This window comes from Somniosus microcephalus, unplaced genomic scaffold, assembly GCF_052327205.1.
Source record: "Somniosus microcephalus isolate GS21.2 unplaced genomic scaffold, FLI_Smic_1.0 scaffold311, whole genome shotgun sequence".
In the NCBI taxonomy this organism is placed as follows: Eukaryota; Metazoa; Chordata; class Chondrichthyes; order Squaliformes; family Somniosidae; genus Somniosus; species Somniosus microcephalus.
This window is the reverse complement of record NW_028225498.1, coordinates 68898-96460: the sequence shown is the minus strand read 5'-3', so window position 1 is coordinate 96460 and position 27563 is coordinate 68898. Positions and strand designations below refer to the sequence as shown.

At 47.2% G+C, this 27563-nt stretch overlaps 1 protein-coding gene across 1 annotated transcript in view; it reads right to left on the bottom strand.

Annotated features, from left to right (window-relative positions):
* The window catches only part of LOC147081887 (fer-1-like protein 6), a gene marked incomplete at its 5' end in the record, with an annotated part of 215446 nt that overhangs the window by 131889 nt on the left and 55994 nt on the right, over nt 1-27563 (bottom strand). The window contains 5 exons of the mRNA XM_085980616.1: nt 3199-3333; nt 6339-6463; nt 11956-12136; nt 17651-17803; nt 25338-25454. Coding sequence (XP_085836742.1) covers nt 3199-3333; nt 6339-6463; nt 11956-12136; nt 17651-17803; nt 25338-25454 — 711 coding nt within the window. The remainder of the gene's footprint in view (nt 1-3198; nt 3334-6338; nt 6464-11955; nt 12137-17650; nt 17804-25337; nt 25455-27563) is intronic.

The window sequence follows — 27563 nt, the reverse complement described above, 5'->3', positions numbered from 1 at the left end:
TTGAAAGCTGAAATAGCCGTTGCCTCCAATGGAAGTGACTTCGCGTGAAGCAGGGGCTGGATCTTGTCGGAGAAGTGGAGTATCCACTTCGCATAATAGGTGAACATGCCGAGTGCCCGACGAAGAGAGCCGAGATTCGTAGGGGGAGGGAGCTCCTGAAGTGGATGAAGTCGCTCCGGGTCCGGTTTGATGACACCGTTGCCCACCCAGTAGCCAAGGATGTTGACTGATGGTACTGATTTCACAGATTTGGACTCATTTAAGGTTAAGTTGCGACGACGGAGAACGTCAAAAAATTTCTGGAGATTGGCATCATGCTCCTTCTGGTCATGGCCAGCAATGGTGATATTATCCAGATATGGAAAAGTGTCCGTTAAGTTCTCCTGTTTGAGTAGGCTATCCATTGCCTGTTGAAAGACGGCCACCCCATTGGTGACCCCAAATGGAAGGCGACAAAACTGATAAAGCCAACCATTGGCCTCAAAGACCGTATACTTTTTGTCAGAGTCCTTTAACGGTACTTGATGATATGCGCTCTTTAAATCAAAAGTTGAAAATACCTTGTACTGGACAAGGTTATTGACCATATCATCGATGCGTGGTAGTGGGTAAGCCTCCAGGTTGGTATACTGGTTAATAGTTTGCGAGTAATCGATGCAAAGATGTTTCTTGTGTTGCTTCAGAGGATTTTTAACAACAACGACTTGAGCCCGCCAGGAAGATGAACATGGCTCAATGATACCGTCAGCTAGAAGACGAGAGATTTCTGCCTCGATAAAGGATCGATCATCTTGGCTGAAACGTCGTGATTTAGTGACTATGGGCTCACATCGGGGGGAAAGATTGGCAAACAAGGAGGGCTCATCAAGCGAAGCCGCCGAAAGCGCACAAAACGGTACTATGGAAATAGTAAGCTCCGGCTTTGACCCTCCAAACTCGAAAGTGAGTCTTTTGTGTTGTTTCTGGAAATCCTGTCCCAGGAGCACATCACTGCATAGGTTTTTGAGCACCCTGAGCCGGGTGGAGAGATAAGTGCGGCCATTGAGAATAAGGTCAACAAGACAAAAGCCAGAAGAGTTGGTGGTCAGTGTCGTCAGAGCCATTGCAATTTCCCTGTCTGAGGGGTAAATACGCAGTTTTAACTTACTGACAGCCCGCTCACTAATGAAGCTGTCAGAGCTGCATGAGTCGATTAGTGCGCTCAAAATGTGTCCATTTACCAAAACCTTCGTGGCTGCATGGGATAGACTTTGGGGAAAAACAGCTGTGATGGGAGGAGGAGCAGGTTTACCCTTGACAGCTGTAACTTTAGTAGTGGTTCTTGGGGGAGGTGCAGTTTCATAGATAGCAGCTGCAACCTTAGTAGTGGCTCTTGGGGGAGGAGCAGTTTTATAGATAGTAGCTGCAAAACTAACAGGAGCTCTCGACCGGTATACCTTAGAAAAGTGGCCTTTCTTACTAACAGAGGCTCTTGACTGGCATACCTTAGAAAAGTGACCTTGCTGCAATGATTGCAGGTTGCGTTACGAGCAGGATAAAATTTCCTATAATGGAACACCCCTCCACAGAAGAAACACTTCCTTCCAGATTGCCAAGATGCCGCTAGGGCAGGGTCGTCATCAGTGAAGGCTTCCAGGGTAGGGTTGTCATCCGTTAGGTTAGAGTCATCATCAGTGAGGGCTTCCGCCCGAGACCTATCGAAGGAGTCATAAAAGTGATAGCAGCAGCCCTATGCACGAGGTAAAAGATAGGTATCTGCATTCCTCTTTGCTAAGTCCAGGGAACATACCTGGTCATAGGCAGCCTGTAACTCGAGGGTTTTATTCTCCAACAGACGCTGGCGTATGAAGGGAGGCATAATTCCATTAATAAAGGAATCATGAATTAACTCCTCCTGGTACTGCTCAGCTGTGACAGCTTTAAGATTACAATCCTTGCTGAGCCTGCAAAGTTTCTGAAGGAATTCGTCAAGTGATTCCCCGGGTTGTTGTCGAGTTGTGGCCAGTAGATGCCGAGCAAAAATTTCGTTTGGGGCCTTAACATATAGTCGCTGTAATATTAGGATAGTGGAGTCATAGTCTACACAGTCTTCAATATAGTCAAACACATGAGGAGATACATAATTGGCAAGTATCTCTAATTTATCAGGAACATTCTCACCACATACCCTGAGGAAGTTGCTGAAGGTACGATACCAGTGTTTCCATACCTTAGCAGTTGTAGGTGAATTCGGGTCCAGGTCAAGACGGGCGGATCTGAGTAGTTTGTCCATGATGGATTGATTACTATGCCGGAGTTCCCTTCTGCAGTTGAAGTCATAGCTGGCTGTTCCTGAAATCACTCCGAGCATGGAGTCGATATCAAGTTGATTAAATTGACGTAATAAAACTCACTACGCACTTGGTTTGAGTATAAAGCAAGGCTTTAATCAACTTGTTTCAAAACAAGGAGGTCTAGTTGTACTTCACTAGTTCCTGTCTTACACAATGTCCCTGGGCAAGCAGGGCCACACCTGAGTATTTATACTCCTTGGACGGCGCCACCAGCTGGCCATCCAGTGTTATTTCATGAGTCGTTTCTTCATGATGATGAGATTTATAACAATTATTATTTGTCATATTTCACAATTAAGAGTCAATAATAAAAAAAAAATTGCAAACACCAGACAGCAGGGCGATGCAGTAAATTGGTGCCCCAGTGATCTGTGCCATGAGAAGAGGAGATATGGGCTCATACCACCTGAGGTTGCACACTTGAATCACCCATGCCAAGAAGGGTAAAGAAAGTGCGCCTTTCACAACCTCAGGATTTCCCAAAGCACTTTACAACGAATGAAATACTTTTGAAGTGTAGACACTGTTGTAATGTAGGAAAGGCGGCAGCCAACTTGCGCACAGCAAGCTCCCACAAACAGTCTCATTTGACGGGAATCACCTCCCCATGGAAAGGGAAGAGGAAGTCAGTAGGATGCATCTCATTGGGTTACTGTCTGCCGCTTCTCAGTGGCTGGATCAAGAGTGAAATTGACACAGGCAGTCTGAAGGAAAGGCATGAAATGACATGGGATTGAGATAGAAATAAGCGATTCAAGAAAGAACATGGGCCAATAAATAATAAAAATGCAAACACTAATAACTGTGCTTTGAGAGAAGATTTTTTTCCCCCCATGATACAGACAGATTAATATTTTATACTTACGACTGCATCTGAATCATAAACCTCAATAACCACAAGTGGAGGAGCCTCACTTATTTCCACTTCTTCACCATAAAGGTGGATGTTATTGAACAGGAGCATCTGGTTCCATGTTGGGGACAAAGTCTGAAAAATAATCTGTTCAGAATCAAAGAAGAAAAGAAGCATGACAGAAGGTTTCCGACCATGGTATTCTTGTTACATTCTTTGGCCCAGAAATTGGGCTACTGACCGGCACGAGTTACCGCCGCAATCCTGGAAAAAATTGGCAGCCGCCACTGTAACGCCCTTCTCTGGCGCGGGACTCGGCAGCTGCCATTTTGGTGAGGGCCTTAGTGCTACCGATAGCAGTGATGGCCCTGGAGATGCAAGTATGGAGAGCGTGATGTCAGTTGGCGTGCAACGCCAACTTAACGCTACGCTCTGCGAACTTGGACCTTAGCGCTGAGTTTAGCGCTGGGTCCTAGGCTCGCTCTGAAAAGCGAGCGTGCAGCAGACTGACAGAGATGCTGTCAGCACTTCTTAAAGAGACACACACATCTTTCAGGTAATTTGCATTTAAGCTTTTGGACTGGATTTTTTATATTTTATTGAAGTAGTGGCTTGGGGCAATACATGTTTAAAAAAATGTTTTAAGTATACAGGGAGATCTGCTGGACGCTTGCAAGGCCTCGAATGGTAAAGGAAAGCCTCTGAGAAGACAAAAATAGCTGGAAATACTCAGCAGGTCAGGCAGCATTCGTGGAGAAAGAAACAGAGTTCACATTTCAGATGTGAATGCTGCCTGGCTTGCTGAGTGTTTCCAGCACTTTATGCTTTTATTTCAGATTTACAGCATCCACTCGCTGAGGGAAGAGGAAGAAGCAGAAGAGGAGGAAGCAGATGAAAGGATGCAACCCAGACAGCCCCTTTCTGGCCGGGATATCCGGGATGGAATCATTCGCCTGTGGTACCAGTGACCACAACCCCAATTCCCCTTTCAACATTTGTCCCACACATTACCTTCCCTCTGTTACTGACCATCACAGCATCCTCTTGGCCACAATGCTGAAATAAAAGCCACTACAAAGCATAATTTCCAATCAAACTTTATACATCTATCCATCCAATATGACATCAAGAAATTAACTAATCATACTTGTGCATTCCCTTCGTGACTGTCTTGTGTGTGCCTTTGCCTATCCTGCTGATGTCATGCAGTGCTGCTGCAGCATGGCTGGTGGAAGGCTGCTGACTTTCAGTGGGGACACTGCAAATGGCCTTGCTGGTTGACCTTAAGGAGCTGGTGGCTGGGAGTGCGAATTCGAGTGACGGTGTTTCTTCTTCTTCACTCTCCTCTTCCTCTTCTTGGTCAACCACTGGCTGGGCAGGCTGCATTTCTTGGGTGTGTGAAATGAGGAAGGCACAAGTGTGGAGTTGTGGTGGGGGGAGGATGGGAAAGCAAGAGGGACATGCGAGAAGGAGGATAATGTATAAGGATACCAGCATCTTGTATCTTTTCAGCCCCGCCGCTGGCCAAGGACTCAGCCACGCCCCTGCCAAGAATGGCCAGCACCGTCTCCTCCAAGGGGGTGAGGTGAAGCTAGGAATAGGAGGTGTGCCTCATGTTTCATATAGATTGTTGGTAGGTGAGTGATTGGGTGGGAGGAATTGTGCATTGAGAAGCGTGTGAGGCTAGTGGTGCATTTGGAAGGAGATGGCTAAAAACTGCATATTTTAAAATTATTTTTAGTTTTTTCATTTTAGAAGGCAGTTCCCCTTTAAGATGCTGAGTGATCTGGCAGCAGGTGAACTGGCATGCAGTTTTCCCTATCCCTCCTTCCTTCCTTACACAGCACACCTTGAATGCCACAGCACCAAGCAGCAATCTATCTCATGGTCCAGCAAAATACAGGCAATATTTGTCCAATGGACACAACCAAATTGGAGCAACATAAACTTAAATAGGTACCCTGGAGATAAAGGCTGCCAGGATATCCCTTTCATGCTGCAAGAACAAAACCGATACCAGTCACAAAATGCCTAATCTTTCCTCAATAATTAGAATTCCCAATTTCAATTATCTGTACAATAATAACCAATAAACCACAATCAATATGGATTCAGAAGAGCAAGATCCTGCTTAACCAACCTCCTGAACATTTGAGGAAGTAAGAACCCAAGTGGACAGTGGTAAGCCCTATGACATGGAGTACCATGACTTCTCAAAGACTTTTGATAAAGTTCCACACAAAAGAATATTAATTAAACTCAAAATTGTGAAGATTCAGGGTAAGCCCTGGGAATGGATTGAAAGGGTAGGAAACAATGAGTACACATTAAAGGAGTTATGTTGGAATGGGATGGGATGGGGGGCAGAGAATACTGAGTGGGTTGCCTCAGGACTCAATGTTGGGACCACGACTGTTTCTAACTTATATAAAATGACCTGGATTCAGAAAAGCAATGCAAAATGGTTACATTTGTAGATGATACCAAAGTAGGAAGGGCAGTGGAATAAGAAAAGGCAGCACAAAAAATACAGAGCGAGTTGGACAAAATATGTAAGTGGACAGAACAATGGCAGATGAAATTTAGTGTGGACAAGTGAAAGAAATGCAGATGATATGCGTACTCCAGGGATGAATCTGAGAGACCTAGGAGCCATAGCAGACTCAATATTGAGTTATTAATATTGATAAGCAGGTCCTGGGAAAGGAACACTGCAGTGTTGACTAATATTGGAGTTCTAAAGCACAACTAAAATCATGAAAAGAACACGTTGTCAAAAATGATGTATTGATTTCATAAAAAATGTGTCTGGATAAACAGCAGTAATTAGGTTTCCCGAGGCTATACTACAGTCAATAATTTTAATGATGCTATTGTATATTTGTGTACTGTTATCACTACTATTTATCAGAGAGCGTGCCAATACTTGCTATGCAAATCTTTGTACGAACAATGGACTGACCCATAACACTACGTTCAGGAACCAATCCAAAAGCATGTAAGGACATGGGTTGCTTAAAATGAGTTTCTGGCAAACTGAGGGAACCAGATGTACTGCATGTTATGATTAAACAGTGGAGTACATCAGAAAGCTTTATCTATGATTGCAGTGGTTACAATTCCTAACATATTATTAATGTATCATTATTTACCTTAGTGGTCTGACAATGTGAAACGAATGTCACTTTAGCAAAAGGATCTGAAAGACCACTGCTGTCAGCGGCCAGAAGACCTCTCGCCTGGTACATGTGGCATCGTAGCTGAAACTTATGGTGGTCTGTTCAATACAAGAAGTTCAAAACACAACTGTTAACAATGTAGAGACAGCGGTTAGAAACACAGCACTTTATTCGTTAATAATCACTTGTTAGCATTACTGATCATAGCTGGTTAAAGAAATGGGATCGCATCCTAAGCCTGGTAGAAAATCATTTTATGCAATCATCTCCTCTTATTTCTTTTAGTTAAAGGAGCTTGTGTCATGAGTGTTCCCAAATATAAGTCCTTTTAACTGAAGTCATCGTGGAAAGGTGCTCTTAGCACTTTTCATAAGCAGCAAATAGTTTTCTTGCAACTTTTTTTTTTAAAGAATACTCAGGTCACAATGGGAGCAAGCTCCCATGTGTTTGACATAATCTTGTCTGGTTTGCATTCCTTAATATTTGAACTGGTGACACATGCTGCATGTGTTGGAATATTTGTCTTTTGAGGATAGAGGTCACACGCTTCCAACACGAGTTTCTGATACCAGAAGTGAGCTGTTGAAGTTGTCAGAAAAAACTTTGATTAAGTTCATTAACTGGGTGGGAGAGCTGGTCCAATCAAGCAGGATGTGTTCCAGCTTGCACATACTTAAGGACCCTAGGCAGCTGTCGCTGAAAAGTCCAGCTCAGACCTGGCAGGAAAGGCTCTAACACTTCATCAAACCTCAGCAAAAGCACAACAATGTAGTTTGGTCTACCACTACCTTCATCAACTAAAATGTTGTTTATTTAGTTGCACTGACACAAGAATATATCACGGAGCACATTAAACTGTTTATTTAGGTATCCATTTGAAATATATTTTAAAATATTACAACTGCCCACATTTTCTGTCTAAAAATGTTTCCTGTGTCACGTTTTTTGTCACACTTTTATGTCAACTTTTTCCGTTTACAAATTCTTATGCCCGCATCCATGATGAAAACTACCTGTGTAAATTTGCCACGGTGTAATGACACCCTCCCACGAGTGGTGGCGGTGTAGTGCCTCAGTTTGGTGTCTCCCAGCTCCTTAGGCTGTACTGCAGAGAATGCCCCTAAGCTGCAACAAACTCTATTTCTCTGTTTCCCAAATTGCTGTAAGTTTTGCTATTTAACTATAAATAATAGCAAAACAAAATATTACATAAAAATAAGGATTGAATGCATGACTTTAAAATAGGGACTAAATTACATCTGTTTGCCCTGGGCCAACTATCTCCTATCCTCTAACCCTGCTTCACCTGAAGACTACACTTGGTCTTGACTCCCTGAAGTGGGCAGACATATGGAAGATGCAATTTAATACAGAGAAGTGTGAAGTGATGCATTTTGGTAGGAAGAATGAGAAGAGGCAATATAAGCTAAATGGTATAATTTTAAAGGATGTGCAGGAACAGAGACACCTGGGGGGTGTACGTGCACAAATCTTTGAAGGTGGCAGGACAAGTTGAGAAGGTTGTTAAAAAAGCTTACAGGGTTCTTGGCTTTATAAACAGAGGCATAGAGTACAAAAGCAAGGAAGTTACGCTGAACTTTTATAAAACACTGGCTAGGCCCCAGCTGGAGTATTGTGTTCAATTCTGGGCACCGCACTTTAGAAACAATGTCAAGGCCTTAGAGAGGATGCAGAGAAGATTTACTAGAATGGTACCAGGGATGCGGGACTTCAGTTACGTATAAAGACTAGAGAAACTAGGGTTGTTCTCCTTAGAGCAAAGAAGGTTAAGGGGAGATTTGATAGAGGTGTTCAAATTCATGAAGGATTTTGATAGAGTGAATAAGGAGAAACTATTTCCAGTGGCAGCAGGCTGAGGAGGCCCACTAGTTGAGTATATTCAAGACAGAGATCGATAGATTTTTGGATATTAAAGGAATCAAGGCGATATGGGAATAGTGCAGGAAAGTGGAATTGAGGTAGAAGATCAGCCATGATCTTATTGAATGGTGGAGCAGGCTCGAGGGGTCAAATGGCCTACTCCTGCTCCTATTTCTTATGTTCTTATGTTCAGTAATCAGAGGACACAGATTTAAGGTAATTGGCAAAAGAACCAGAGACAAGGTGAGATTTTTTTTTATGCAGTGAGTTGTTATGATCTGAAATGCACTACCTGAAAGGGTGGTGGAAGCAGATTCAAAAATAAATTTCAAAGGGAATTGGATAAATACTTGGACTATGGTGAAAGGGTAGGGGAATGGGTCTAATTGGTGCCGGCACTGGCATGATGGGATGAATGGCCTCCTTCTCTGCTGTATCATTCTATAATTCTAAGGTGATCCATTCCTCATTTCTAGCCTGCAACCTCTCGCTCTCTCTCTCACACAATCTTTCTTGTCGCTCCCTGGTATATAAATAGGGTAAAGTCCATTAAAGGGAGATGTTTTATTAGGATATTTTCATTTCCTTTAGTAGAAAGATCCAAAAGCAATCATTTTAGTGAGTCACTGACTATCAAATATGATAGAAACATCAGTGAGCAGGTGCACAGAAACATCAGTGGAGCTGGGGATAGGATTGGCACCAAGTCAGTCTTGGATAGTCCAGTTTTTGAGCAGTTGGTCTGGAAACTTCTAAAATGTAAACCGAACACAAAACTCTGAATTTTAAGGCAAAAGTCACATTTTTGCACTTGTGAAAGCTTTAGTTATTGAGGTGTTACATGAATTTTCATCACTTGAAAAGCATATCTCAGAACTCAAGCCACGATCCCAACCCACCACCCGCCCGCCTTGACTCTAACAGGCCCTGTCCAGTTTTGTACCTGGCAAAAAGGTAAAAACCATACCTGGGGCAGACCTGTATAGAAACACTGCAGAGCAAGTTGCCCAGAAGTTGGGAAGCAGGCGGCAAGCCTACAGAAAAACACTGGGGAGTGGACTTCAGTGAAACAATGGGGAGAAGACTCCACAGAAATAGAAAAACGGGAAATGTCAATAGACCACTTCTGGTCTACTAGACCACACACATTTGATGTGCAGTGCATGCAAGATACAAATACTGCATTGGGGTATATTGATGAGATGAAGCTCATCTTGGAGCCTCACTGTATGGGATTGTGGATCAGCCCACAGAGTTCAGCAGGTCCGAATCGTAGTGCTCCAGATATTCCAGACATTACACCTAAAACATTAACCTGCCTTTTCTCCCCACAGATTTTGTGTATCTCCAGTATTTTCTGTTTTTAATTCAGATTTACAGCATTTGAAGTATTTCTTTTTCCTCTTTTTATTCACACAATGGGAGGAGATGACCACAGTGCATGGCACCAGCTTGACTGAATTCCAACTTACATGTGGTCCAGGTATTACATACCCAATTACTGCCTTGACCAGTCATAACTGAATTACACTTGGAGATAGCTGGCTGACCTGCAGAACAAAGTGCCTGGGCTGCATGCTGCAGTCCCACAGCACCAGCATCATGTCATAAATAATGGGGCTCATCCAACCTTGGAGTGCATGTCCACAGATCCCTGAAGGTAGCAGGACAGGTAGATAAGGTGGTTAAGAAAGCATACAGGATACTTTGCTGTTATTAGCCGAGGCATAGAATAGAAGAGCAAGGAGGTTATGCTTGAACTGTATAAAACACTAGTTAGGCCGCAGTTAGAGTACTGCGTGCAGTTCTGGTCATCACATTACAGGAAGGATGTGATTGTACTAGAGGGGGTGCAGAGGAGATTTACGAGGATGTTGCCTGGGCTGGGGAATTTTAGCTATGAGGAAAGGTTGGATAGGTTGGGGTTCTTTTCTTTGGAACAGAGGAGGCTGAGGGGGGACAAAATTGAGGTGTATAAAGTTATGAGGGGCCTAGACAGAGTGGATAGGAAGGACCTATTTCCCTTAGCAGAGGGGTCAATAACCAGAGGGCATAGATTTAAAGTAATTGGTCAGAGGTTTAGAGGGGATTTGAGGAGAATTTTTTTCACCCAGAGGGTGTTGGGGTTTAGAACTCACTGTCTGAAAGGGTGGTAGAGGCAGAGACCCTCATCACATTTAAAAAGTACTTGGATATGCACTTGAAGTGCCATAACCTCCAAGGTACAGACCAAGTGCTGGAAAGTGGGGTTAGACTGAATAGCTCTTTGTCAGCCGGCATGGACACAATGGGCCGAATGGCCTCCTTCTCTGCTGTAAATTTCTAGGATTCTATGAACACTTTGGTTCAACGTCACTTGCATTTGCATTTCACCAAATAAAATGAAAGCCATCAGACAGAAAGTCATTATCCTTTCAAAAGATATGCCACTTGATTAGCTGTAGTTTAAACTAGATCCCACAGCTGTATGTTCCAAGCTGCAGACAATTGAGATTGATTTTCCTTCCCCTCTCATCCACCTGGCACAAGTCAGATGGAGCGTACCTACAGTGTGCTCCACCTGTCCTGACCCCACACATATTTACCGGATCAGGTCGCTAAAATAGGCCGGAAGTGCCCCGGGCACAAGCCTGGCCCTTGTTCGGGCCTTGTGCTGGAAGCAAGCGCAGAAATCCAGTCACTGCTACAAGCGTGAGAGGGTCCTGTGGCAGCAGTAATGGCTGCCAGTTGCAGGACCTTCTGGCTCTTGTCCGAAAACAGCAGCCAGAAAACCTCCAGACTTGCACTAATCCTGCTAGCCACAGGTCTGAACCCAGGATCCTGCTTACTCTGATCTGATGGGGGATGGGTGCAAGGCCCGAGGCCTACTTCTGCCAACGCCGCCGCACCTGCACCCCACCCCCCCCCCCACCTTCCCTGAATAGGCATCCTCCAGTGTTGTTAGAGGAAAATAAGAAAATGAGATGGGAGGCGCTGTGAAATGATTCACGTGTAGGAACATGGCTTCCTAACTAAAAGACTGAGTTCTACTCAGGCGATCAAACAAAACGAACTTTAATGAAACGAACAGGTTTTAACAAGAAACTGCAGGATAACATCGGATGTAGGTCTGCTCTCTTTGGAAGCTCCACGAGGACTGCCCCTGCGGTCCCGTGGCTGACGTCATCACATTTTCCCGCCAGTGGGGAATCACGTGATGAACGGCGTGACATCATCACGTTTTAACCGCGCTGTTAAAGTAACCACGTCCTGTACAGTTAAACAGCATAAATAAAGATACAGATTCGGTCAGTAGCTAACATGTTGTTAAAGGAATTATATACAAACGATCTGAGTCCTTTGGTGGCTCTGCCACACACGTATCATTTTCATGTTATTTTAATGCTTGTGCCTTTGTTGGTACAAGCACTCACCTGCACCCCCTTCCCCAAAAAGTAGTCCTGAAGTCCCCAGGCAAACCAAAGGGGGTGGAGACCTGGCATAACAGGTCTAGGCCCCTTTTTGCTCTGCTCTACACTCAGGAAATTAGCGGTCCCTGGTGCAAACCAGAGGAATTCCAGCCCTAATAGCTTCCTCTGGGGGATCACTGGCTCTAGTCCATGTTAAATATCTCGCAGCACTGCTCTAGCTACAAGTTAATATAAAAAGATAAAATATAAGAATTTCTTATGAATTGAAACAGGATGGATCGTTGATCTGTCACACCTACCTTTATAAAGAATACTGAGAGGTAGAGAAACCTGATGCCCAGTGCTGCTTGTTGGAATTTCTGGCTCAAATCCGTCGGGTAAGTTTTTCAAAAGAGTGTCCGCATGTCTGGTTGAACCCAACCATAGGTAAATATCCACTTTTGCTTGTACGGTCCATCCCATGACACGCTTCCCTGGCAGCTTAAAGGATGCACATATAAAAAACTTACATTGCAAATGATGCCAGAGTGACAGCCATTTTAATTCATTTTAATCAAAAGCGATCACAACATATTGTGAGTTATATCTAATCAGAGAACTAAATACCCTCAGGGTTGAGTGGGGGAAGTAGGTACATTGATCCATTAAAATGCTTGGGGCTTGTGTTTGAATTCAGCCCCAGACTAATGTTATGGAATTCTCTTTTTTTCTGCTGGCTTGTAGGATCTTAAATGAAATGATTTTCGGCACTTCTAGTGCAGTTCTTAGTGGGCATGAGCCTTGAGTGCAATGTTACCCATAATTTGAAACTCAGATAGACCATAAGAAAAGTCACTGGGAATTATTTTTTCTTATAGTATAGAGGAAGAGGTGCAGCGGATTGGTGCCAATGGTGTAGTCGGATGTGGGTACATGCCTGCAATTGCCCCCACAAAGCAAGTTCCCCACAATGGGTTAGTAGAAATCGGCAACTCTGTTCCCCAAAAGGCTGTGGATGCTAGACCAACTGAAACCTTAAAGGCTGAGAGCAACAGATGTTTGTTAGGTAAGAGTATCAAGGAAGAGGAACAGGATTAGGCCATTCAGCCCCTCGAGCCTGTTCCACCATTCAGTTGAATCATGGTTGATCTGCACCCCAGCTCCATTTAACCACCTTTGCCCCATATCAACAGCAGCAGCAATATAAATGCAAGTTGTTGTTGTTGTTGTTGATATGGAGCAAAGGTGGGTAAATGGAGCTGGGGTGCGGATTAACCATGATCCAATTGAATGGTCGAACAGGCTCGAGGGGCTGAATGGCCTAATCCTGTTCCTATGTTCCCAAGTCCTGCTTGGACTGCCACAGAATTTTCTGGGTGGAGGTCAGACACCTTCCAACAGTTAGGGACAAAAGGTTAGCATGCAAGCCTGGCAGCTTGCTCCTATGCGCTTCCAAGTGAAATGGCCAGTCACAAAATGGCATTGTCAGAATGCCGGTGACTTAGAAACAGGATGCCCACCTACCTACCCTGTGGAGCAGAAACCATGCACAGCACAACGGGACATAAATGGAATAAATTGAACCACGCCTTTTTCTTTTTAGAATCAATACAAGGTTTGAGATGTTTCTATAGCAAAAAAAATGTGATGAAATATTCCATTCATCACTGCCTGTGACTGTGGTCGGTTTCAGTGTCATTTCCCTTCCCCCAGTCCTCATTGTATTGTTTATTGGAATGTGCTGGAATGTGCTGTGTGTAGGGCTCCGCCCATACCTGGCCCCTTTTGTAAGCTAGCTCAGTCTGGCCTCAGTCTCCAGAAGGAAGATACCCCTCTCTCTTACGTGTTACTTTCTAAGTTAATAAAAGCCTTGTTTTGTTTCGCTAACATCGAGTCTCGGAATTATTGAGGCACATCAATTTTATTAACTTATTTTTCAACACTATGGATCAACTCCTGAAACCCGAACGTTTGGATTTGGATCAACATGCTCCGGACGCATCAGCACACTTCGGACACTGGTTTGAGTGTATGGAATTCTTCCTGGACAATTCCGCAGCCGTCAAAGACGCTACGGACGCTGCGAGGATGAGACTCGGAATTCTGCGGAATTGGGTAAGCCACCGGGTTTACCCCCTCATCCAAGACGCCGATACGTACCTGGCCGCCTGCGACATCTTAAAGGCGCATTACCAGCAGCCTACGAATGAGGTGTATGCTAGGCATCTGCTCGCTACTCGCGCACAGCGACCTGGGGAATCGGTGGAGGAGTTCCTAAGCACCCTGAAAATGCTTGGCAAAGACTGCAAGTGCCGAGATGTAAAAGCCGCAGTGTACACTGACGAACTTGTTCGCGATGCCTTTATCACAGGCCTCAGCTCCACTTACATCCGGCAAAGACTGCTGGAAAAAACGGGGTTGGACCTGAAACAGGCTGCAGACACCGCGCGATCCCTGGATGTGGCCCAGAGAAACTCGGACGCCTACTCTTCGGCCCGCGCCGCCCACGCCGCCACGTGTGCACCAAGGGCGCCGCCATCTTGGAAGGCATCTTCCCCGCCCGGCAGCCCGACACCGGCGGGGCCCCGCTCTCCCCCCAGAACTCCTACGACAGCCGCGACGCGTCAGGGATCCAACTGCTACTTCTGCGGGCAGCCAAAACACACCAGAAACCTGTGCCCGGCGAAAGGCACCACCTGCTTTAAGTGCGGTAAGAAGGGGCACTTCGGGAAGGTGTGCAGAGGGAACCCCGCCGGAAAACCAACCGCCGGAAAACCCGCCACCGCCACGTGTGCGCCGTGGGAGCGGCCATCTTGGACGCCATCTTGCCCGACCTCGTGGGGTCCGCCATCTTACGAGCAGACAGCGTGGACGCCATCTTGTATCGATCAGGGCCCTACAGTGGCATCGGTCACAGTGGACCAGACAAGGCCGCACCCGCTATCCAAATCAATGGTGGACATCGAGGTAAACGGGTGCCGGGTTAAATGTTTAATTGACAGTGGAAGCACGGAGAGTTTTATCCACCCTGAACTGGCACAACAACTCTCCCTAAAGGTGGTCCCTACTCAGGGTACCATCTCTATGGCTGATAAAACCCAGACATCGACCATTCTGGGTTACTGCACGGTACAATTGGGCGTTAACGGGACTGTATACGATAAGTTTAAAGTACTAATCATGAAGAACCTATGTGCGAGCGTGATCTTGGGCCTGGATTTCCAGTGCAACCACCAAAGCATCACGCTCAAGTACGGTGGGTCCCAGCCGCCCCTCACAGTGTGCGGTCTGGCTACCCTGAAGGTAAAGCCGCCTTCGCTATTCGCGAACCTTACCCCTAACTGCCGGCCAATAGCGACCAAAAGCAGGAGGTACAGCTGGGAGGACAGGCGGTTTATCGCGACCGAGGTAGGCAGGCTCCTGAAAGAGCGCATTATTGAACGCAGCAACAGCCCGTGGCGCGCCCAAGTGGTAGTGGTAAGGGGTAGCGAGAAGAAACGGATGGTGATCGACTATAGTCAAACGATCAACAGGTACACCCAACTAGACGCCTACCCGCTACCCCGCATATCAGAAATGGTGAACCAAATCGCCCAATACCGGGTGTTCTCCACCATCGACCTCAAGTCAGCGTACCACCAGCTCCCTATCAGACCAGAGGACCGCCCGTACACCGCCTTCGAGGCGAACGGACGCCTCTACCAATTCCTCAGAGTCCCCTTTGGGGTGACGAATGGGGTCTCGGTCTTTCAGAGGGAGATGGACCGCATGGTCGATGACCACCACTTGCAGGCAACCTTCCCCTACCTCGACAACGTCACCATCTGCGGCCACAATCAGCAGGATCACGACTCGAACCTCGAGAGGTTCCTGGAAACCGCACAAAAACTCAACCTCACCTACAACGAGGACAAGTGCGTTTTCAACACCACGCGCCTCTGCATACTAGGCAGCGTGGTGGAGAATGGGGAAATCGGACCAGACCCCGACCGATTGCGCCCCCTACGGGAGCTGCCCCTGCCCAACACTCCCAAAGCCCTGAAAAGGTGCCTGGGGTTATTTTCTTATTATTCCCAATGGGTCCCCAACTACTCCGACAAAGCCCGCCCCCTCTTGAAAGCATCCTCTTTTCCGCTCTCTGCTGAGGCCCACGCCGCCTTCAAAAGCATTAAGCAGGATATTGAGCGGGCCACGCTACAGGCAGTGGACGAGAACACTCCATTTCAAGTGGAAAGTGATGCGTCTGACTTCGCCTTGGCGGCCACCCTCAACCAGGCGGGGCGGCCCGTAGCTTTCTTCTCGAGGACCCTCCAAGGGCCCGAGATCAGACACTCCTCCATGGAAAAGGAGGCCCAAGCCATCGGGGAGGCAGTGCGCCACTGGCGCCACTACCTAGCCGGCAAACGCTTCACCCTACTTACCGACCAGCGGTCGGTAGCGTTTATGTTCAATAATAAACAGAGGGGGAAGATTAAAAATGATAAGATTCTTAGGTGGCGGATCGAGCTCTCCACCTTCGAGTACGACATCATTTACCGGCCAGGGGCCCTTAACGAATCCCCTGACGCCCTCTCACGAGGGATGTGTGCCAGCGCCACCGGGGATCGGCTACAGACCCTCCACAACGACCTCTGCCACCCAGGGGTCACGCGGCTGTTCCACTTCATAAAGTCCCGTAACTTACCCTACTCGATTGAGGAAGTTCGGTCTCTGACCAGGAACTGCCGCACTTGCGCTGAGTGCAAGCCTCGGTTCTACCGCCCAGATAGAGCCCACTTAATCAAAGCTACACGGCCCTTTGAGCGGCTCAGCTTAGATTTCAAGGGCCCCCTCCCGTCCGTCGACCGCAATGTTTACTTCCTGTACATTGTGGACGAATACTCCCGGTTCCCATTCGCCTTCCCCTGCCCAGACATGACCAGCACCACGGTCATTAAATGCCTCAACAGCCTGTTCTGCCTGTTTGGTATGCCGAGCTACATCCATACGGATAGGGGGGCGTCCTTCATGAGTGAAGAGCTACGCCAGTACATGCTGTCCAAGGGGATCGCCACGAGCCGTACCACCAGCTACAACCCCCGGGGTAACGGCCAAGTGGAGCGAGAGAACGGGACAGTATGGAAAGCAGTCACTCTAGCTCTAAGGACCAAGGGCCTCCCTATCTCCCGCTGGCAGGAAGCCCTCTCGGATGTGCTCCATTCGATATGGTCGCTATTGTGTACGGCCACTAATGCCACGCCTCATGAACGAATGTTTGTCTTTCCCCGGAAATCCACCTCAGGCGTATCCATGCCGTCATGGCTCTCCACCCCAGGTCCGGTACTCGTGCCAAGGCATGTGAGGGGCCACAAGACGGACCCTCTCGTGGAGCCAGAACACCTACTCCACGCCAACCCCCAATACGCATATGTCCGGCACGCCAACGGAAGGGAGGACACCGTGTCCATAAAAGACGTCGCCCCAGCCAGCATCGACAACAACCACGGCAATAGCAGCAACAACGATCACAGCAACTCTTACCCACCCACTACTCTTTCATCACCCCCGGAAGAACATCGACCAACGGCACCCCCACCAACTACCCCTTCAACAACCCTGGCGGCACCCCCGGCAGAGACCCAGGAGGCTACCGGGGACACCCAGCCGACACCCGCGGCACCACAACAGCCACGTCGGTCGCAGAGGACTATCAAACCCCCGAACAGACTCAATCTATAGAAGGGGTGAATGTGATGAAATATTCCATTCGTCACTGCCTGTGACTGTGGTCGGTTTCAGTGTCATTTCCCTTCCCCCAGTCCTCATTGTATTGTTTATTGGAATGTGCTGGAATGTGCTGTGTGTAGGGCTCCGCCCATACCTGGCCCCTTTTGTAAGCTAGCTCAGTCTGGCCTCAGTCTCCAGAAGGAAGATACCCCTCTCTCTTACATGTTACTTTCTAAGTTAATAAAAGCCTTGTTTTGTTTCGCTAACATTGAGTCTCGGAATTATTGAGGCACATCAAAAATGTTTTACTTTAAGAAATAGTGACTTAATCTTCCCACAATCCTTTCCTTTCTCGTCCTCTTTCTCAGAATACAGGATGTCTTTAGCTGGAATCCGTACATACGCAATTCTCTTGTTGCTGCTGAGCATCCAAATGAACACATCTGGAATAGTATGTTGCGGCTGAAATATAAAAATAATGTAAATCAATAGTGTGATTTTTAAACTTCTCTGCTTTGCATTTAGTCATGTTCTGTTATGCTGCAAACTTATTTTAACAAACAGAAACATCACAATTTGTGGTTGTGTCCTTTGATATATTTTTAGCTTCAAGTGTTGTTTTTCATTGCCTTTGGGCTATACACCTTGGAGTCTGGGTGAAAGGCTGTATGGGTTGCTATGGCTACTTCGATGGCCTTCACCAACACCAGTATGTTGTCGGCAATTAGGGAGTGCTTAAGTCGATCTACAAACCAGGATAATTCCTTGATTAATGATGCAACTCAACACAGCACAGTTCCATGTCTGATGATCTAAGATTTATAACTCACTGATGAGAGGCAGTCCTGGATCTCCTAGGGCATAGCATAATAATAAGTTGCACCACTGGTCCAATCAACAATGTGATATTTTGATTTTGATTCAAAAATGTATCATAATTTATTGATAATCAGATCATCACAATTACAAATATCTTATCTTTCCTGGAAAATTTGGAAATTGGGCAAATGAGATGCAATTAGCCTCAGCAGAATTCATCAATTAAAAATGTTTTTATATATTTATTCCAAAGTGAAAGAAGAAGGAACTTGTATTTATTTAGTGTTATAAATCATGAACGGTATTGATAGAGTAAATAGGGGGAAACTGTTTCCAGTGGCAGAAGGGTTGGTAACCAGAGGACAGAGATTTAAGTTAATTGGGAAAAGAACCAGAGGTGACATGAGGGGAAAACATTTACGCAGCGAGTTGCTGTGATTTTGAATGCGTTGCCTGAAACGGCGATGGAAGCAGGTTCAATAATAACTTCCAAAAGGGAATTGAATAAATACCTGAAGGGGGTAATTGGCAGGGCTATGGGGAAAGAGCAGGGGAGTGGGACTAATTGGATAGCTCCTTCAAAGAGGCACGATGGTCCAAATGGCCTCCTTCTGTGCTGTATCATTCTATGATTCTACTGAGTCCTCAGGATATCCCAAAGCACATCATAGCCATTACATTTTATTTTTAAGTGTAACCATTGTTTTGGAGGTAAAACTGGCAACCAATTAGTGCACAGCAAGGTCTGATTACAACAAATGACATGATTGACCAGTGTGGTAAACCACTTTTATCGTTCACTATCGTTACACTATGGTTATCACTGTTTATATCGTTACACTATGGTTATCACTGTTTACACTGTTGTATCACTACACAAGGTCACCTCTTGTCACGCTGTTATACCTGGGCTGACCACAGCTGACTCTGCCCATGACTCCGCCTGCTTGCCCAGGTATAAAGGTGGTCGACTGGCTGGTATTCCTCCTTGTTGGACCCGATCACCCACGAGGGTGGGCTCTGTTATTTAGCCAATAAAAACCTATAGTTACTATCTTAACTCGTCGCTTTTCATTGGATGAGTTGATAGGTATATCAATTTTATTGGCTAAATTTTGAAATGAGTGGATCGGAGCAGCCAAACGACCAGCCAAACGGCCAGCTACAACAGCCACAGCAGCCGGCCTGGCTGCGAGCCCTCCGACCGCCATACCTGGATCTAAACCCACAGGCAGCGAACTCAGCCCTCGACTTCAAACACTGGCTGAGCTGTTTCGAATCCTACCTGGGAGAATCCGGCGTGCCTCCGGGATCCAAACTAAGAGTTCTGACCGCCCAAGTGAGCCCTAAAGTATTTGCAATCATCCAGGACCTTACTACATACGAGGACGCCCTCAACCTGCTGAAAGAGCAGTACCGGAGCCCGGTAAACTCTATGTATGCCAGACATCTCCTAAGATCCCGCTCGCAACAGCCAGGAGAGTCTGTAGATGAATTTTTACGGGCGCTACAAACACTCGGCAGGGACTGTGATTTTAAAGCTGTAACGGCTGCAGAAAATACTGAAGGGAATATCCGCGATGCCTTCGTGAAAGGCCTTCGGTCCGACTACTCACGGCAAAGACTGCTCGAATCAAAGGACCTCGACCTGAATACAACTGCAGCCCTCGCTCGCTCTCTGGAAGTGGCCCATCGGGACCTCGAGACGTATTCCAGGTACTGTGCTGCGTGACCCTGGGACTCCGGCCCGACCCCGGCCGCAATACCCCTCGCACCGCCGCCTCTGGGACCTACCTCAGCGTCGGCGTCCCAGAACCGATCGGGACCGCCACCCCCGGTACCGGCTGCAACATCGGAGCCCCGCGATCGGGCCGCCGGCTGCTTCTTCTGTGGCCAGGCGAAACACCCGAGGACGCGCTGCCCTGCAAGAAACGCGACTTGCTCCGATTGCCACAAGAAAGGCCACTTCGCTAAGGCCTGCAGGGGGAGAGCCACAGACACCAGCAGTGCCTCATGCGAGTTGTGGGGGCGGCCATCTTTCATCAAGGCCACAGATGCCAGTATCCCCTCGTGTGAGTCGTGGGGGGCGGCCATCTTTGATCAAGGCCACCGAGACCAGCAGTGCCTCATGTGAGTTGTGGGGGCGGCCATCTTCTCCGCCATTTTATTCAACCTCGTGGGCGCCGCCATTTTGTCCACCACACTCGACCGCCACCTTGCCTCCAGACCCGACCACCGCCTCACCCGCAGACTACAGCAGCTCGCTCAGCCATACACTAGCCTCCGTCACACTGGACCAAGCTCGCCCACATCACCTGTCCAAGTCCATGATGGACATCAAAGTAAACGGCCACGCCACGACCTGCCTGTTCGACAGCGGAAGCACGGAGAGTTTCATCCATCCAGACACGGTGAGCCACTACTCCCTCACTGTCCGGCCAACGCGCAACCGGATCTCGATGGCGTCGAGGTCCCATTCTACAGACATCGGCGGCTACTGTGTTGTGACCCTGTCGGTTAGGGGCACGGAGTATAAAAATTTTAAACTCCTCGTCCTGCCCCAGCTCTGCGCTGCCGTCCTACTAGGGCTGGACTTCCAATCCCACCTTCAAAGTGTCAATTTGGCATACGGTGGACCCCTCCCCCCACTCACAGTCGACAACCAGCAGCCTTTAAACCGCCCACCGCATACCACCTGCGGCCTATCCACCCTCAAGGTCCCGCCCCCTTCCCTGTTCGCTAACCTCACCCGCGACTGTAAACCCGTCGCCACCAAGAGCAGGCGGTACAGCGCCGGGGACAGAGCTTTTATTAGCTCTGAGGTGCAGCGTCTCCTGAAGGAGGGCATCATCGAGAGGAGCAACAGCCCCTGGCGTGCCCAGGTCGTAGTCGTTAAGACCGGCAATAAAAACCGCCTGGTCATCGACTACAGCCAAACCATAAACCGGTACACCCAGCTGGACGCATACCCCCTTCCCCGCATATCTGATATGGTCAATCAGATTGCACAGTACCGGGTATTCTCCACCATCGACCTTAAGTCGGCCTATCACCAACTCCCTATCCGCCCTGAGGACCGCCAGTATACCGCCTTCGAGGCGAATGGCCGCCTCTACCACTTCCTTAGGGTTCCCTTCGGCATCACCAACGGGGTTTCGGTCTTCCAAAGGGAGATGGACCGGATGGTTGACCAGAACGGGCTGCAGGCCACGTTCCCTTATCTAGATAACGTCACCATCTGCGGCCGCGACCGGCAGGACCACGATGTTAATCTGGAGAAATTCCTCCGTACGGCCGAACGGCTGAACCTCACTTACAATAAGGAGAAATGTGTGTTTAACACCTCGCGTCTCGCCATCCTCGGCTGCGTAGTAGAGAACGGGGTCATCGGCCCCGACCCCGAAAGAATGCGCCCCCTCATGGAGCTACCCCTCCCCCACTGTCCAAAGGCGCTGAAGAGAACCCTGGGGCTCTTCGCCTACTATGCCCAATGGGTGCCGAATTATGCGGACAAAGCCAGACCCCTCATGAAGTCCACCTCCTTCCCCCTGACGGCAGAAGCGTGCGCAGCCTTCTCCCTCATAAAGGGAGACATTGCTAAGGCCGCAATGCACGCGGTGGATGAGTCTATCCCTTTCCAAGTGGAGAGCGATGCATCCGACTTCGCCCTAGCAGCAACCCTTAACCAGGCGGGGAGACCTGTGGCCTTCTTCTCAAGGACCCTACAGGGCCCTGAGATCCGACACTCGTCGGTCGAGAAGGAGGCCCAGGCGATCGTGGAGGCAGTACGATGCTGGAGGCATTACCTGGCAGGCAAACGATTTACCCTCCTCACCGACCAGCGTTCAGTCGCTTTTATGTTTAATAACAAGCTGAGGGGCAAAATCAAGAACGACAAGATCTTGAGGTGGAGAATCGAGCTCTCCACCTATGATTATGATATCTTGTACCGACCTGGTAAACTGAACGAACCCCCAGATGCTCTATCACGAAGTACATGCGCCAACGCGCAAATTGATAGACTGCAGACCCTCCACAACGACCTCTGCCACCCCGGGGTCACCAGACTTTACCACTTCATTAAGACCCGCAACCTGCCCTACTCCATCGAGGAGGTCAGGACCATGACCAGGAACTGCCAAACCTGTGCCGAATGCAAACCGCATTTCTTTAGGCCGGACAGAGCAAGCCTGATCAAGGCCACCCGCCCCTTCGAGCGCTTGAGCATCGATTTTAAGGGGCCCCTCCCGTCCTCTGACCGTAATGTGTACTTCCTCAACATCATTGATGAGTACTCCCGTTTCCCCTTTGCCTTCCCCTGCCCAGACATGACCAGTACCACGGTCATCAAATGCCTGAACGACCTCTTCGCCTTGTTTGGGTTCCCGAACTATATACATAGCGACCGGGGCTCATCCTTCATGAGCGAGGAACTTCGCCAGTTCCTACTAGCGAGAGGCATTGCTGCAAGCAGGACCACCAGCTACAACCCCCGAGGGAACGGCCAGGTGGAAAGAGAGAACGCGACTGTCTGGAAGGCCGTTCTCTTAGCCTTAAAGTCTAAGGGCCTGCCAACCTCTCGCTGGCAGGAAGTCCTCCCGGCAGCGCTGCATTCCATCCGGTCACTGCTTTGCACGGCCATTAACGCCACCCCCCATGAGCGAATGTTTGTTTTCCCCAGGAAGTCGACTACTGGAACCTCGCTACCAACATGGCTGACTTCTCCGGGGCCCGTCTTGCTGCGAAAGCACGTGAGGGCCCATAAAACGGACCCCCTGGTCGAGAGGGTGGACCTCCTGCACGCCAACCCCCAGTACGCCTATGTGGCATACCCAGACGGGCGGGAGGACACAGTCTCCTTACGAGACCTTGCACCCTCGGGCACCCCTGAGACACCACCGTTACCCCCCACCACCCCCCCAAATCCACCCCAGGTAGACGGCATGCCGGAACCCCACGAGCCTTCGCCGACCACGCAGACACCAGCATTAACATCGGATACTGCATCACCGCCGCCGCTGCTGCGCCGATCAGAGAGACTTACGAGGCCTCCGGACAGAGTGACATACCCGAACTGGTAGCACACTTCACCCTGCCGGACTCAAATCTAAACAAGGGGTGAATGTGGTAAACCACTTTTATCGTTCACTATCGTTACACTATGGTTATCACTGTTTATATCGTTACACTATGGTTATCACTGTTTACAATACAATACAAATCGCTTTATTGGCATGATAAGGTACATCTTATGTTGCCAAAGCATCAAAATACATTTATGGTTGAACACATAAACGCGGTTCCATTCATACAGTGTATAAACAGGTATTTTTACACTGTTGTATCACTACACAAGGTCACCTCTTGTCATGCTGTTATACCTGGGCTGACCACAGCTGACTCCGCCCATGACTCCGCCTGCTTGTCCAGGTATAAAGGTGGTCGACTGGCTGGTATTCCTCCTTGTTGGACCCGATCACCCACGAGGGTGGGCTCTGTTATTTAGCCAATAAAAACCTATAGTTACTATCTTAACTCGTCGCTTTTCATTGGATGAATTGATAGGTATATCAACCAGTTAGTCTGTTTTTTATGGTGATGGTTGAAGGAGATGTGTTGGCCAGGACACGAGGAGAACTCTTGCTCTTCTTCGATTAGTCCCTTGGAATCTATTACGTCCAGTTGAAGTACCAGAACAAGGCGACATGACCTTGGTTTAACATCTCATCTGAAAAACAGTACTTCCAACAGTGCAGCACTCCCTCAGTACTGCACTGAAGTGACAACCTAAATAAAGTCCTGTAAAGGACCTTGATCCCACAACTTTCTGACCCAGAGGTGAGAGTGCTAAGTACAACACAATTACACTCTTTCCTGAATCACCCTTTATTTTATAGCTACAATGCTACATAAGGGGATTATCTGGGTTTACCCATCATTGTGTTATATTTTGTTTGGGTTGGAAATGTTAAACAACAGTTAAATAAATGTCCATGTTCTGTAACTTGAATTACTGGAGTCCCTTACATTTGTCACGTGGACATCCGTGACCATAACACTATATTTGAGTACTAATTCATCAGTCTAGGGCTCTCCAACCTATCGAATTCAATACCTGAAAAACTTCAGTGTAAAAATAACTTCAGTATGCGTTGTTAAAACAAATCACAGATACTAGGGAGAGTAGCAACTGTTCTCTTGGATAAATACTTGATGGGAAACAAAATGACAGCGCTATGGGGAAAGAGCAGGGGAGTGGGACTAATTGGATAGCTCTTTCAAAGAACCAGCACCAGCACAATGGGCCGAATGACCTCCTTCTGTGCTGTATCATTCCATGATTCATTCAATCTTGGGCTTCTGCTGACATTCATAAACAACTAATGTGTCATTGTCGTGGTTTGTTTTATCACTAAAGCCCTTTGACTGAACTCCAGGCTTACAACTCACTCCAAAGCATTGCAGGAAGGATGTGATTGCACTAGAGGAGGTACAGAGAAGATTTACGAGGATGTTGCCAGGACTGGAGAATTTTAGCTATGAGGAAAGATTGGAGAGGCTGGGGTTGTTTTCTTTGAAACAGAGGAGGCTGAGGGGAGATTTGATTGAGGTGTATAAAAGTATGAGGGGCTTGGATAGAGTGGATAGGAAGGACCTATTTCCCTGAACACAGAGGTCAATAACCAGGGGGCACAGATTTAAAGTAATTGGTAGAAGGATTAGAGGGGAGTTGAGGAGAACTTTTTTCACCCAGAGGGTGGTGGGGGTCTGGACTCACTGCCTGAGTGGGTGGTAGAAGCAGAAACCCTCATCACATTTAAAAAGTACTTGGATATGCACTTGAAGTGCCGTAACCTACAGGGCAACGGACCAAGAGTGGGAAAGTGGGATTAGGCTGGATAGACCTTGTTCGGCCGGCACAGACAGGGTGGGCCGAATGGCTTCCTTCTGTGCTGTAAATTTCTATGATTTTCTATGATTCATTTGGTGTTCTATGTCATGGCCTTCTTGACCCGCATTCAAGTGATAAATTGAGGATTGTTCCTTCAGGGGTTAGGGAAAAACAAACAATATGAATATTAAAACAGATCAGTTTGTTGCCATGTCATTAGGTTTAACACTCAGGTTGAAAAACTAATGCTGGATTGTAATGAAATACTTCTTTACTATATTATACCTCATCAACAAGGAATCGCAGCTTTTGGATGCAGCTCTGAATTGCACGCAACCGCTCACTCACTGACATTTTCTTCTTTCCCTGAACCGTTAGACTGGCTTCGTTGGACATTAGTTCCTAGAATACAGAAAATGACCGAGATGATAACAGTGGAAAATGTACCTGACAGTTTGTCAAACAGCATTTTTATTTGGTTTTCCAGTTTATTGTTAACAGGCTACGGTGAAACATGAAATTGTACATGCACACGTACACGCACACGCACACGTACATGCACACGCGCACACCAGCAATCTGGAGAGGGGACCCTTTTTTTCTCTCTTCCATAGTCCAACAGCACTGCCCTGGCTTAAATCAGATAAGACGGATTGAATGAACCTGGGATCCAATGCAGATTGATGGGATGAAAGTCTCCTCTTTCTGCTGGTTATAACGTTCCAGCATAGAATAACTTGAACAGTCTCATCCCAACTCTTTGTGGGCATCAGCCCATAGGAGCAAAGAGCCCATCTGTTGGCACAAATTGGCGCTCTCTTTCAAACAGACCAAAAGGATGGCTAGTGTGGGAAATGGAAAATTTAGCTTGGTTTGGCAGCAGGTGCTTTTTTGAGGTTAGCAGTCTGTTGGGACAGAGTAAAGGATGTTTCAAGCTGCATCTGAGTGTACCTGAGGTTGATACTGAGTGACAAACCTGAAAAAATGATCCACTCCCCAGTAATGACATTATCATTTTACTCAGTACAAAATCTAGCCTTTCCCTCAAAAAAAGAAATAGCTACAAGAAAGACTGAACACCCTGGAAAGAATCCCATTTGACTGGTCTTGATTGGAGTTAAATGCCAAGGGACATAGGCAGATAGAGAAATAGCCAGACAGAGAATCTCACAGTTTCCATTAAATTTCTGCATTTTATTCTTTGTTATCCAGGGATGCAGCTGTTATTTAAAAACTTGTGCAGACAAAGAGGTTTTGACAAATATTCACCACAGATAACATGTTGAGAGGTGTCAAATCTAGTCTGATGTCTTATTTGTGAGATTTTTTGGGGGTTCCTCAATTGGACTTCCAATGTGAAAATGACAAAATGTTTTGACTGGTGGATTTCTTTAGCCCTACTTTGGTTATATAAAAAAATTACTATCACCTGGAAATTACTGTAAGCAATGCTATCATTTGAATGCTTAATGTGCTTGTACCAAATTCCTCCCTCTACTATTGTAGCAGAGACATTAAACCCATTTATTTTAAATGCTTGATCACAGTAATTTCCAGGCTCATGTTGTGACAACCATGGAGCACTATTGTTAATGTTTGATTCAATCCTGAAACCATCGCCTTTAGAGATTGCCCTCCCCTTATTTTAAACTTGCCTTTACAAGATTATGTTTATGAGCTTCTGTGTACAAAAAAGGGCCTGCCAAAATACCAAAAGCAATCAAAAGGAGCAACTTAAACGCTCCAGATCAGTAACTTGTTTTCTTGTTCGAGACCAACAATATAAAAAGAAATGTATTATATATTTAATTTAAGCGTATCTACATTGGTGAGTCAGGCTACATGATACTTTGGAACCTACTGTACATGTCCTTCACTTTTTATTGGTCAGGCATTTGGACTTTCTTCCTTTGGAGGCGATTTTAACTTGGCCTAGTCAGTGATATCGCGGATGGAACAGCCTCAAAATGGGGTCGGTAGACTTACCGCCCCAATCCCGGCGACACTTTGGCTATCACCATTTGTGAAAGGGCCTACTGCCGAGTGGCTGAAGCTCCTGCCTGTTTCCGGCAGTAGGCCCCTTTCAATAGGCAAGTCGGGCGGGGTCCTGTGACATACAAGTAGGGTCGCCAACCCTCCAGGATTGTCTTGGAGTCACCAGGAATTAAAGATTCATCTCCTGGACTCTACTGCGAGCAACCCTGGAGAAACATCATAGGGGCGTTAAAAGAATTATATGTTTTTTAAATTTTCTTTGAACATTTCCATTTATTAGTTATAAAAATCTCCCGTCTCCTCCACCCTCACCTCCAACAACAAGTGCAAGGAGTTCATGGACTTCTTTGTCTCTAAGACTGAGACCATCCAATCAGCTGTTATTGCCACTTCCCTCCCTTCCCCTAGCCCACCGGACTAAGCTTCCTCTAAGGATCCCCTGCCCTAGCCCTGAATTTGCATCTTTCTCCAGTTTCTCTCCGATCTCCCCTCATGACCTCTCCGTGCTCATCTTGT